Raw genomic sequence first — 11,722 nt, forward strand, 5'->3', positions numbered from 1 at the left:
TGGAAATTAGCTTTTTACACATTTGGGCATGACCGAAAATGCCAGACAAACAGACATCACCTTGCAGACACAATCATAAAACCTTTAACTTTTTTCATAAAGGAACGCAACAATTTATAGAATAAATTAACCAAAAATAGTTTGTAGTTTATCTCCAGCAGTCATTAGCTTACTGGGTCAAGTCAAGTTTATTTGTATAGAACCCCTAAAAACGATTAAAAATGTTTTACATCATGAAAAAAAGCATACTCTGTAATATAAATGTGTCCAATTTGCAGTAAAATGCCAGTAGTTGCCGTTCTCAGATGTTTGTTGTATAGGAGAAATTTACAGGAAATTTTTATTGTATTTATATGGCAAAGTCTGTGTAAATATGGCTTTTAATTTTTTTTTTTTTTACATTATAATCACCAATTGTAAAATAAACATTACATTTTGCCAATTGCCTTCATCAAAATCATCAATACATCAAATAGATCAATTAACCAAATGTAACTCTAAACAAATGGGTTTTAACTGTTTTGCAGTTTTTTGGAAGTTTGTTCCAGATTTGTGGTGCAAAGAAGCTGAATGTTGCTTCTACTAGTTTGGTTCTGGTTCCGGAAATGCAAACTATACCAGCACCAGACGACCTGTCTGAAAAGTTTAAATAAAAACAGATCTTTAATGTATTTTGAAGTAAGTTATTCTCTGATTTCTGAACAAACAAAATTATTTTAACATTCATTTCCTCAGCTTCAAGGATCCAGTAAAAGGACTTTAGTGACGGTGTGATGTGTCCTGGTCGCCAGTCCAGAACAGGAAAACACTGAGACGCCAGCACAAATAACCTTATACACATTTACACCAAAAAAAATTCATATTAGATCATTTTGCATCTCAATTTAGTATTGTGCTGCAAAACCACAAAATCTCATCAAGTAATTTTGGTTTAGTTTCTAGTGCAAGTATCTTAGTGTGCTTGAAATAAGATAAAATTAACATACAAGTGGCTTCTCAGCAAGATATAGGAGCTTGTCTTAAGTCAATAATTACTTAATATTGATACAAAGGCACTTGTTCCATAGGCAAATTATTTTACTTATAACATAAGAAACACATCTAGTTACAAGTGCAATAACCTACTAATAGAATAAGTACTTTTTCATTAATATAGAGGAGTTATTGACTTAAAACTAGCTCCTATGTCTTGTTTGTAAGTTAGTTTTGTTTTATTTCAAGGCAACTAACATGGTTGCATGAGAAACTAGATCAAAATTACTTAGTAAGACTTTGTACAATAATGACTAAGAAACATTCTTCATTAAAGTTAACATTTGAGGTTGTTGACCCAAATGTTGCAGCCTCATGTGGCTTGAATCGGTTTGTGGAAACCCAGCTAAAAACACAACTCAGTAAAGGTCAAACAGGAGGAGCAGAATACAGACGGCAAAACACTAAACAAGCACATGGTTGCCTTGAAATTCATCAGAGTTCAAGTTTGAGTTAATAACTAAACTCGGCCCTGTTGTCATTTTCAGAAGTCTTATACTACACATCAACATATCAGGACTCGCCGGTTCCCTTAAATAGAGGATATTGCTTCTCTGTCTCGATTTAGCCACAATCTAGAGGCTGTGTTGTTAAGAGGCTGTAATACAATGGAGCTCTAATTCACTGAGACAATTCTGGCTGTCTATACAAATCGCCTGCCTAAAATGGCAGCAGCTTAGCTGTAAGGGGCTTACATGACTCCGCATTGGCCTGCAGAGATGAAACGGGCAAAATAGGGAGTTCACCATAAGGAGACCAGGCCACAGCATTATTCAAGGCTCTTTTGTTTGGGTAGTTGTTCCAGGCTGATAAAAAAAATTGGCACACAACATCTTTGTAATGGAAACTCAACTCACAAAAAGTCCTACTTATAACCACAGGATTAAAGTCCCAGACAAAAGCAACATTTGAGTGACAAAATGCCGCAAATTATAGGTCATTTTTGCTCATTTGTCTTTTGATTTTTCTCTTTTTGAAGGGATATTATCATGTTTTTAGAACATAAACAGCATGTTTTAAAGATATTCTCTTTAAAGTTAAGAGAATAACATAAATTAATTGTACTCCAATAATTTGGGAAGATTAGAAACTGTAAAAATTAGATGTGTAAATATGGATAATGTGGGATGAGACAATTGTGGGAAGGATTAAATCAGACTTGTCTTCTTCCTTTTGAAATGGATATGAAAGTTTTGTTCATTATTATTATTATCTTTTTAATTTCTTTGTTTTTCTGAACTGACTATTATATAAAGCCCATCTGGACATTAAGAGGCCAGTGATATTTAACAAATCTGCACTCCCACTAAATTGCATCATTTTCTAACAATGAGTTATTGTGAAATAAACTAACACCTTCTCTCCATAGTTTATTAAATTATTACCATCTACTTCCACAAATGTGACTAAGTGACATTCAAAGGTCTTTTTAAAAATGGTTCATAAGTAATGGTTTCAAGTGTAATGCAAACTATTCAATCTCTGATGCTTTAGCAGAACATTTCTATTCATGCAAAGAATGAATTGTTTGTAAGATTATACTAAACACAAGAGGGCTAAATGACAAATTAGGTTACATCTGAAGGCAATTATTTGTAATATTTGCTATTTAGAGGGTTCAGAGTAAAGAAGTTTTAAGGTACATGCGGATCATTTTTAAGACTTATTTCTGAATTTCTTTAAACGCCATAATTTTTCTTCAACTTCACAATTTGGCACAACTTTGAGTTGGTCTACCGCACCAGTTTCTTATCAAATAAATAAATAAAAAACGTGTTTGTAACATGATACGATGTATAAACTAAGTCAATTTGCAAATATCTAATTGTTCCAGTAGAAAGGGAAATCCAAGCTCAACATTTTCTGAAAAAAACCTTCAGTTTCACAGACTCTATAGTGATTTTGTTCTGTTCTATATTGCACTCCCACAAAAATATGACACATAGCATTTGGTGGAAAATGTGTGCTTTTGCAAAAAAGTGCAAATGGGATTCAGTTTTGTGCCATTCAAACAAAATCGACTTAAATACCTGAAAGGCTGGAGTCTGACATTGCCACTTGTGTATAAAGGGAATGAACAGCTATGCAAAAGGCAGCTGCAGATCTTTTTCTTACTTGTATAAAGAGAAAATCTAATTAAATCTTTAACATCATTGATTCTGGAAACTGAGTAGTTTACTAAATTTGCTTCTCATTGTTCATGACTACAAAAATCTGCATCCCACCTGCAGGTTTTACACAAACATTGACTGATCTGGAGAACCTAAATCTGATGGTGAAGATGATTCTGCGATTGATGATCCGGTGATGCCGTTCACGTCGGTGCTGCCTGGTCTGGGGAGCTTTAAAGAGATCTCAAACCCTGACCCCATATGACACTTTACAGTGAGGACAGTGTAAACATAAACCAATCTGATTCATTATCCCCTGCTGGCAAGGTGAGACAATCCATTCAAAATACCAATCATCCACCACCCCTCATTAATCAATCAATTACTCTTGGCTAAGAAAACTCAAGGATCCTCCATCAATCCCCCCATGGATTTGTTGACAGTTGAGAGAGTTCAGCTTCTGAAGATCAATGGAGATAAATGTGGGTGCTTTGGTTTAACCCAACTTAAAGCTGGGTTAAACCCGTGTCGACGTCGCAAAACCAAGCAGCCAGTCACATTCAGGCAGCTTTTGTCATATCATGAAAGACTCAGGTTCAACACACATGCTCATTAAGTACAATTCTAAAAAGCGATCCAACTCAATTCCATATTGGATTATGAGTCCAATTAATCTATTTCTAATAACTTCACAGTATCTTTTTGTCGTAGTCTTATACAGCATATTATCATTACTGTTACTCTTTTTTATGTATTGCGTTTAAGTCTTTAAAGGGGCAGTATTATGTATTTCTCAGGCACATAAAATGCTACATATATCAAGCATGATATATGTCAATTTTACTTCACTTTGGTCCTCTGTCTCCTTAAAAACTTCTGTTCTCTCTGACACTCCACTTTCAGACAGTCATCACAACATCGCACCTCTATTAACACCTCTATTTTTACTAGTGTTTTACTGAGAAGTAGCTTCTGTGATGAGCTCAGCAGTTCCACCAGGTATTTGCTAACTGCTGCTGGCTAGTCTGAAGGAGCTGAGTGGAGAAGGGCTTGGAAACTGCAGCTCCGAGGAGGAGTTTTGTTTTGGAGGCGGGGCTAGGTCCACCCAGGCGTTTTGCACAGCTGAATGGTTGGCATGGTGAATAAAGGATTTCTCAAACATGCACGAAAGAATTCAAACATCCATCCAGGTATGTTTGTGATGAGGGAATAACATCACAACATGATACAATTTTCAAAAATGTTCATTTTACATAACACTGTCACTTTAAAAACTTTTTGTGTGAACCTTTATATCTGTTGCTGCTGTCATATCTGAATTGTTCCCTTTGCAGCACAATAAAGGCTGTTTATGTCCTTTTCCTTTCTATTTTCTACTGAGGAAGATTTTGCTGAAATAAAAAGCAAGTCAAATAAAAAATTAAAACAATATCTGGTCATCTGGTTCCAAAAAAATCTAACAGTAATGCTCAAACTGATTGAAACCAATGAGAGATTTTGATACAAAATTATTTACACTTAACCATTTAAAGCTGAATCTTTCTCAAGATTTCAAAAACAATTTGAACTGAGTATCAATTTTACTATTTGCTAAAAAAAATATGGCAATAGTTGTGTATATCATTCTGAATTCTCAGTGGAAATTTATCTATTATTAGTTAAGAAATTCTTCCTAATTGCCTCAGTCTGTTTCTGTGTCGTCCATCTGTAAGTCTGTACAAACAAACTGCTGGTAGACAGGCGGATTCGTGGATTAAAATATTTGCGTCATCACCTATGTTGTGCCCTGCTTGACCTTACACGACAAAAGGCCATCTTGTTCACTTTTATTTATTATTAAAAGTTATCTCAATAAAATAAAAAAGTGCACTTCCTAATCAAACTAACACGTCTCTTTAATTCAAATAAAGATGAAAGTTATCAAGGTAACTTAAGGTACCAAACTAATAAGAGGACATCATGTATTTGTCTCTTGTTGTAACCTTTTTATGATGTAACTCCAAAACTCTTCCTTTATCCTTTCTCATTTTTTGCATTGGTTGCCAAAGACCAAAAATCATTTTCACAGGATGTTGTGAATTAGCTAACCTTCTTCATAACCGTATGTTAAAGATTTTGTAGAACCACTATTGTTATCTGTAAATCCTTATGACTTATGGCACGGCATTAAGTCAGGAGGTCATTTCTGTAAACCGTCCATTTGCCCAGATTGCATCGAGCTGGAGAGAAGAGCCATCTGTTGTCCTGCCTTCCACAACAACTCAAATCCAACTAATACCACTCTGTCTAAGCTATGAGGAAGAGAAATCCTTGGAACCCATTCACAGGGATGTCTTTTATCTCAGTCCACACTCAGGTTTAAACGTCTTGAAAGGCATTTCTGAAAATAATCTCTTGATTTTTTTTGCCTTGGAAATGGGTTGAAGGTATTTGCATCAAAATGTTGAACATGATTTAAGATTCTCGTACATAAGGCATTGGATTTAAAAGTGAATTAGTAAAATAAGAATCTGAAGCGCAAGCCAAATTACTCATGTAAAAAACTCTTTCAGAAAATATTGGAAATAAATTCTGCAGTATGCACCTTCCACATTCCTCTTCTTTTCTGACTGCATGTTTTTTTTTTATTACTTTGTAATTTTGTGTTTTTATTATGTAAAGCACCTTGAACCTCCTTGTTGCCAAAATGTGCCATACAAATTCAGTTGATTGATTGATTGATTCTTGTTCGACCAAATAAAATTCATCCTCTGGATGGTTACCACTTTAGCAGTCATTATTAAAAAGCTTAAATGACTTTGGCATGCCCATTTGTTTATCTATTAGCATATTTAACCATTTCAGAGTCGATAGAAAGTATATATAGTTTAAAAACAAATAATCTAAAAATATTTTTGAACTACTTTTACAGTAGAAAATGACCTCTTTCTACCAAAGAGGCTGAGAATAGGCTCAGGCCCTGAGCCTATTCTCTTTGACTTGCACACACAATGATTATTTTTAACTCTGCAGCAGACTAAAACAGTAGTGTTGTAACAAATTAATCAGATTTGCTCCAAAACAACCGCTGGGTAAGCTGAAGAGAGGGTTCCAAGGTTGGCGGGGGTCACTGTATAAAAGCAAAGCGCACGGCAGTGATTGGCAATCGCACTCCATCAACTGTGACGGATTAGAGAAGGAAGCAGAGAAGAGCTGCTGGTGGAGCCAAAGACACGGTGAGTCAACTTCTGCAACTTTCAAGACAAAGACTGAGACACAAAGAAGTCCAAATGTATTTTATGTTATGAGAAGAGAATACCTGAAGATCTTTACAAGACAAGACAATATTTAAGGTCACGGAAAGCTGAAGTGAAGCTTTCAGGGTTATTTTATATGACTGAATTGTACAACTTAAAAGGAAAGTGACTCTGCAGTGACGTTTTAGAGGATGTAATGACTAATAAAAGCTCAAGATTTTTTTACTGAACCACAAATGTCCTCAAATTTCTGTTGCTCCTTCAAGATCTTTTGTCACACATCTTTATAACCAAACTGCTGTATCTTTATTCTTTGCAGAAAGGATCTATATCTGGTGCAGTCATGTCAAAGTAAGTCAGTTATTTATTAATCTGCTGAAAATTACACAAAAGCTCTGAAATGCAGATATGTACTTTAGATATAAACACAAAGCTTTCGAGAAAAATCGTTTGTTAATATTTATGTGCTCAAGTGACAGTTAAAAATTAGTTGGGTGTATTTTTTAAACAAAAACAAAATGATTGAATTGTTTTTGTTCTATTTTTAAGCAGAAGTTGAAACTAGATTATATTCTGTTGTTTTGTTGTTCACTCAAAGTCAGAAAAAGCAGCTAATGCAGGATTAAATATACAAGAACCTCGATAATTGGCTTAACTGCAACATACTGACATCTAATTCGCTCTTGCAACACTTTCGTTATTTTACAATTTTGTAATCATTTGTCCGGGATATAGATAAACCCTTATTAAGGTGGATTACGTAGATTTAATCTTGGAAGAGAGATTTACGAGACAAATGGAGGGATTAAACTGGATTACTTGGCAAATACAAGAAAGTGGCAAACCCAACTTAAGGATTACGTTGTTGTTTACAGCATACGCACAGAGATCAATTTTAATGCAGAAAAGTTTTAGGGTAGGACCGCAAAGTGATATCAAACTTCAGGGATTTGTAATTGTTTCATTTTTTATTGCCTCATGTGAGATATAACACAATAGTCAGAAGAAAGTCAGAATTAAGCATTTCAAAATTATAATGCAACAGACTACCAACTTGCAAAGTCGTTTAAATAAAAACAGCATAACTTGTGTGGGTTTGGACAGTTAGACCCTTTTTCTTAAATATTTAAACAAGCCTAATCATGATTAAAGCTTACAGAATTAGTTTGATTCAATGTTTTTTCCTTTTGTTTTTCCTTTCAGAGTGTTTAAGAAGACCAGCGGGAATGGAACCGTAAGTGGTTTTAAAAATAACGAGGCCACTTTGGGGCTAATAATAACATCGTTTTTATCTTGTTTTTCCACCTCCCACAGTTAAAATTTTCAATATTTAGGAATATTGGCAGAGAACTGACTGTTTTTATTTGTTTCTCCTAGATCGCCTTATACTTGGGGAAGAGAGACTTTGTGGACCATGTGGATCGTGTCGACGTAGTTGGTGTGTTTTGTGGCTAATGAAATATACACTCTGCAGTTAAACTCATATGCCTGGGAAAATCAGATATAAAATTATTCTCAATCTGTCAAGAAGTTTGTTTCGGGTAGTGAATGAGACATACGTCGCTTAAAAGACAATAAAACAAGTTAAAGTCGTGTTAGTTTTGAAAATCGCAGCATGAAGCCAATATAAATCCTCCTCAACAATCAGTGGAAAAAATCTTTATGAGCATTACACCAGTCATTCTGCTCTTATAATTTCTGACCAACTTTTTGCATGTTTCTACTGGTATGTAGATTTTTTAGCTTTCACCAATGACCTCCAACTCGTTGGGGTTGGAAAGCCTCACTGCCATCACCCTCATCTTTTGCTTCTTTCTCAGTTTTTCATGGACTCTGACTGGGCCAATCACAGTCTTTAATATTACCTCCATTCAGAAGAGAAATGTTTGTAAAATTAAACATTATTTTACACCTAAATCTGCCAGGATTTTGGGCTTATGTACATCAACACATTTTTTTGAAATGAAATGAAAATAATTTTTCTTTTTGCAGATGGGATTGTTAAGGTGGACCCCTCTGGTTTAGATGGAAGAAAAGGTAATCTTAGAATAGAATAGAATAGAATAGAATAGAATAGAATAGAATAGAATAAAGCCAAGTGATGTTTAAATATAATACACCAAGATATGGTGCCTGGGAAAATTAGATATAATTATATATATTTATCTATATATGTATAGAATATCTTCAGCCTAATTACAAGCTACCTTACCTAGTAAATTTGTCACATATAATACACACCCATGGAAAAAAGATCAAGAGACCACTTAAAATGATCAGTTTCTCCAATTTTACTTTTTATAGGTATATGTTTGAGGAAAATGAACATTGTTCTTTTATTTTATGAACTACTGACAACATGTCTCTGAAATTTTAAGCAAAAATTCAGTATTTATTTGCAGAAAATGAGAAATGGTCAAAATAATGAAGAAGATGCAGCAATGCTTTCAGACCTCAAACAATGCAAATGCGGTTTATAATCAATGCATTTAATGAAGATGGACTGATCTTCATTTTCCATTGCAGTATTTGTCTACCTCGCCTGTGCCTTCCGCTATGGAAGTGACGACCTGGATGTTATCGGACTCTCCTTCAGGAGAGACATCTGGATGAAGAAGGTCCAGGTGTATCCGGCTGCCGATGGAAACCCGACAAAGACGCCAATGCAGGAATCCCTCCTGAAAAAAGTTGGAGAGCAAGGATGTCCTTTCTCTTTCCAGGTAGTAAAATTTACTATGCAAAATTTTATATCTTTTCATTATTTTCAGTGTTCAGAATCTGATCTGCAACAATCCCTGCATTTTTCAGATGCCAACAAATCTTCCATGCTCAGTCTCTTTACATCCAGGGCCGAACGATAATGGCAAGGTACTATAACCAGTTTTCTCTTGTAATATTTTAAATGTATTACTTACCCAGGCAATTCTTCTGCTTATGATTTAAACTGACTAGTTTCTGTCACAGGCTTGTGGAGTGGATTTTGAGGTCAAAGCATACATTGCCAAAGAAGCTAGCAATGCAGATGAAGTCATTGACAAAAAGTGAGTTTTCTGTCTGGTGATTCTATCATTTCATCCAGAAGTGCAACAGAACACATGCATTGGTCCATGCTTGCCATTTAATGCACCTGCCCTTCCCTCAGGGATACCTGCCGCTTGATGATTCGCAAAATACAGTTCGCGCCGACGAACAAAGCCGGACCGAAGGTCGAGCTCTCCAAACAGTTTATGATGAGCGACAAACCAATTCATATTGAGGCCTCTCTTGAAAAAGAGGTACACTTACATTTTTATGCTAAGATGTTTAGAATTCTGGAGTAAATAATTCTAAGAAAACACCATTGTTGTGTTTAAGATTTACTACCATGGAGACGCAATCACTGTCACTGTGAAAATCAACAACGAAACCCCAAAGACTGTCAAAAAAATCAAAGTCGCAGGTGAGAAACACCACAAAGCTGATATTTGTAACTGGTGCAGGATGAAGAAATTAAAAGAAGTAAATAAATGACAGTGAAAATGTTTGTTTTTAGTGGATCAGCTAACAAGCGTTGTCCTCTACTCATCTGACACCTACACCAAGGAGGTCTGCTCTGAGGAGTTTGGGTAAGATTTTAACCCATGTTCAAACATATAAAAATATAAGCAAATCAATAAATACTATTGTTCAGTTCAATGTATTTATATAGAGCAGATTACCTACAGTGTTGCCTAGGGTACTTTGTAAGACAAGCAGAAATATGTTCAAATCCAATATAATCCAGCAATATAGACATTTTTAAATTCTTGAACAATCAAATGTGGTTTATTATGTCAATTGGAAAGATGTATTTGTTTAGAATAGCCAAGCTAATTACATTCACTTCTATGTTATTTACTATATGTGACATGCTGTGATAGATGAAATAATTTGGATTTTCCATGTTATATTTACCAAAAAAGTTCCATTTGCAATGCAACTGATTTATTTCCTCTTTCTCTTACAGAGAGAACATAACTGCAAACTCTACATTTGAGAAGGCCTATCAAATTACCCCCCTGCTGTCGAACAATAAGGAAAAACGAGGGCTTGCCGTCGATGGGAAGCTGAAAGATGAGGACACCAACCTTGCATCCACAACGCTGTAAGACAAATCTACTTTCTCACTGAACCAAGGAGCTTAGTGTGTGTCTAGGACAGGTTTTCATCCTCTTAATGAGTGGCACTGATGCAGATATACACTGTGTCATCCACTTAACATAAATCCTCAAGCTCTAAAAAGGTAAACTATTCCTGTCTCCTGGCAGGAGCCAAGGGGACAAGGAGATGCAGGGAATCATCATCCACTACAAAGTCAAAGTTACCGTAACAGCGTCTGGAGGAGGGTAAGGCATCTCTGAGCACTGAATAGGAACAAATATGGTTTTATGCTTTGAAAAAAAAAGTTAAACCATAACCGTTTCTTTGTTGCTCTCTCTCCTTCATTCTTTCTCTCTTAAAAAGATTGCTCGGCGGCCTGACTGGAAGGTAAATAGTTTCCCTCATTTATTGTCTTCTAATAATTCACATTTCAGTATTTTTCTAACAAAGCGCTCCAATTTCAGTGATGTTGTTGTGGAACTTCCTTTAACTCTGATGTCCCCAAAACCTGCAGGTTAGTGAATTTTTTACATGAACTAGAAAATTAAATGTTTAGTGACAACTAACCTGATCATTCTCCACTTTTTGTCCCATTTACTGCATGTTGTTGTGGTTCATCGAGCAGAAATGTAAGTCTCATTTCAACCCCAAATTATGAATAAAAAACATCTATGATGCAATTACATGTTTGAAAGCAAATTTGCATACTTAAAGAAAGTACCCCTAAAACTAAATGCATTAAAAAACACCATAGTAATGGAAAAGAAACATGCATTTTATTGTGAAAATACCAAAAGTTTTGTTGTTGTTTGTTTTGTTTTTTTTTGTAAATATTTTTGCACATATTCTACATATAAATTTGGTATCCACTTTATTTACAGAACGGATGTCGCAGTTGATGCCGTGGAAGCATAAAAAAAAAGAAAAATCAACAGGGAAAACCAAGGAACTCCTCACCAATGAAGAACACAGACAGCACTGTTTCATGCAAGCAAAGCAATGTTCCTATTTTCCATGTACATATAATTTTTTACTGTAAATTACATGTACATTCAATTCTGGAAAAAGTATGTGTAACTTTTTTCTGAATGTCAATATATCTACCTGGAAAATTGTTAATTGTCCCTTAGTATAGAGTCTACAGACTCTCTGAAAGAAAAATGTAGACCTTAATTTGTTATTAATGTGGATTTTTCTGTCATTAGAGCAAAGAATAAACTTGCA

At 35.0% G+C, this 11,722-nt stretch overlaps 1 protein-coding gene across 2 annotated transcripts; it reads left to right on the top strand.

Annotated features, from left to right (window-relative positions):
• Positions 1 to 6,235: 6,235 nt before the first annotated feature.
• On the top strand, positions 6,236 to 11,647 carry LOC129360749 (arrestin-C-like). 2 transcript variants are annotated; one of them, XM_055031141.1, is made up of 15 exons: positions 6,236 to 6,358; positions 6,699 to 6,730; positions 7,583 to 7,613; positions 7,757 to 7,817; positions 8,372 to 8,416; positions 8,906 to 9,099; positions 9,188 to 9,247; positions 9,332 to 9,420; positions 9,522 to 9,654; positions 9,734 to 9,818; positions 9,912 to 9,984; positions 10,365 to 10,502; positions 10,666 to 10,743; positions 10,862 to 10,885; positions 10,963 to 11,647. In XM_055031141.1, the coding sequence occupies exons 2-15, from the start codon at positions 6,723 to 6,725 to the stop codon at positions 11,015 to 11,017; spliced, it is 1,074 nt and encodes a 357-aa protein (XP_054887116.1). In that variant the 5' UTR covers positions 6,236 to 6,358; positions 6,699 to 6,722; the 3' UTR covers positions 11,018 to 11,647. The 2 variants fall into 2 exon arrangements, with proteins under 2 accessions (XP_054887116.1, XP_054887117.1); XM_055031142.1 differs by having other exon boundaries at positions 9,344 to 9,420.
• Positions 11,648 to 11,722: the final 75 nt, after the last annotated feature.

Source organism: Poeciliopsis prolifica, unplaced genomic scaffold (genome assembly GCF_027474105.1).
Source record: "Poeciliopsis prolifica strain line A6 unplaced genomic scaffold, Auburn_PproV2 SCAFFOLD006, whole genome shotgun sequence".
Taxonomy (NCBI): Eukaryota; Metazoa; Chordata; class Actinopteri; order Cyprinodontiformes; family Poeciliidae; genus Poeciliopsis; species Poeciliopsis prolifica.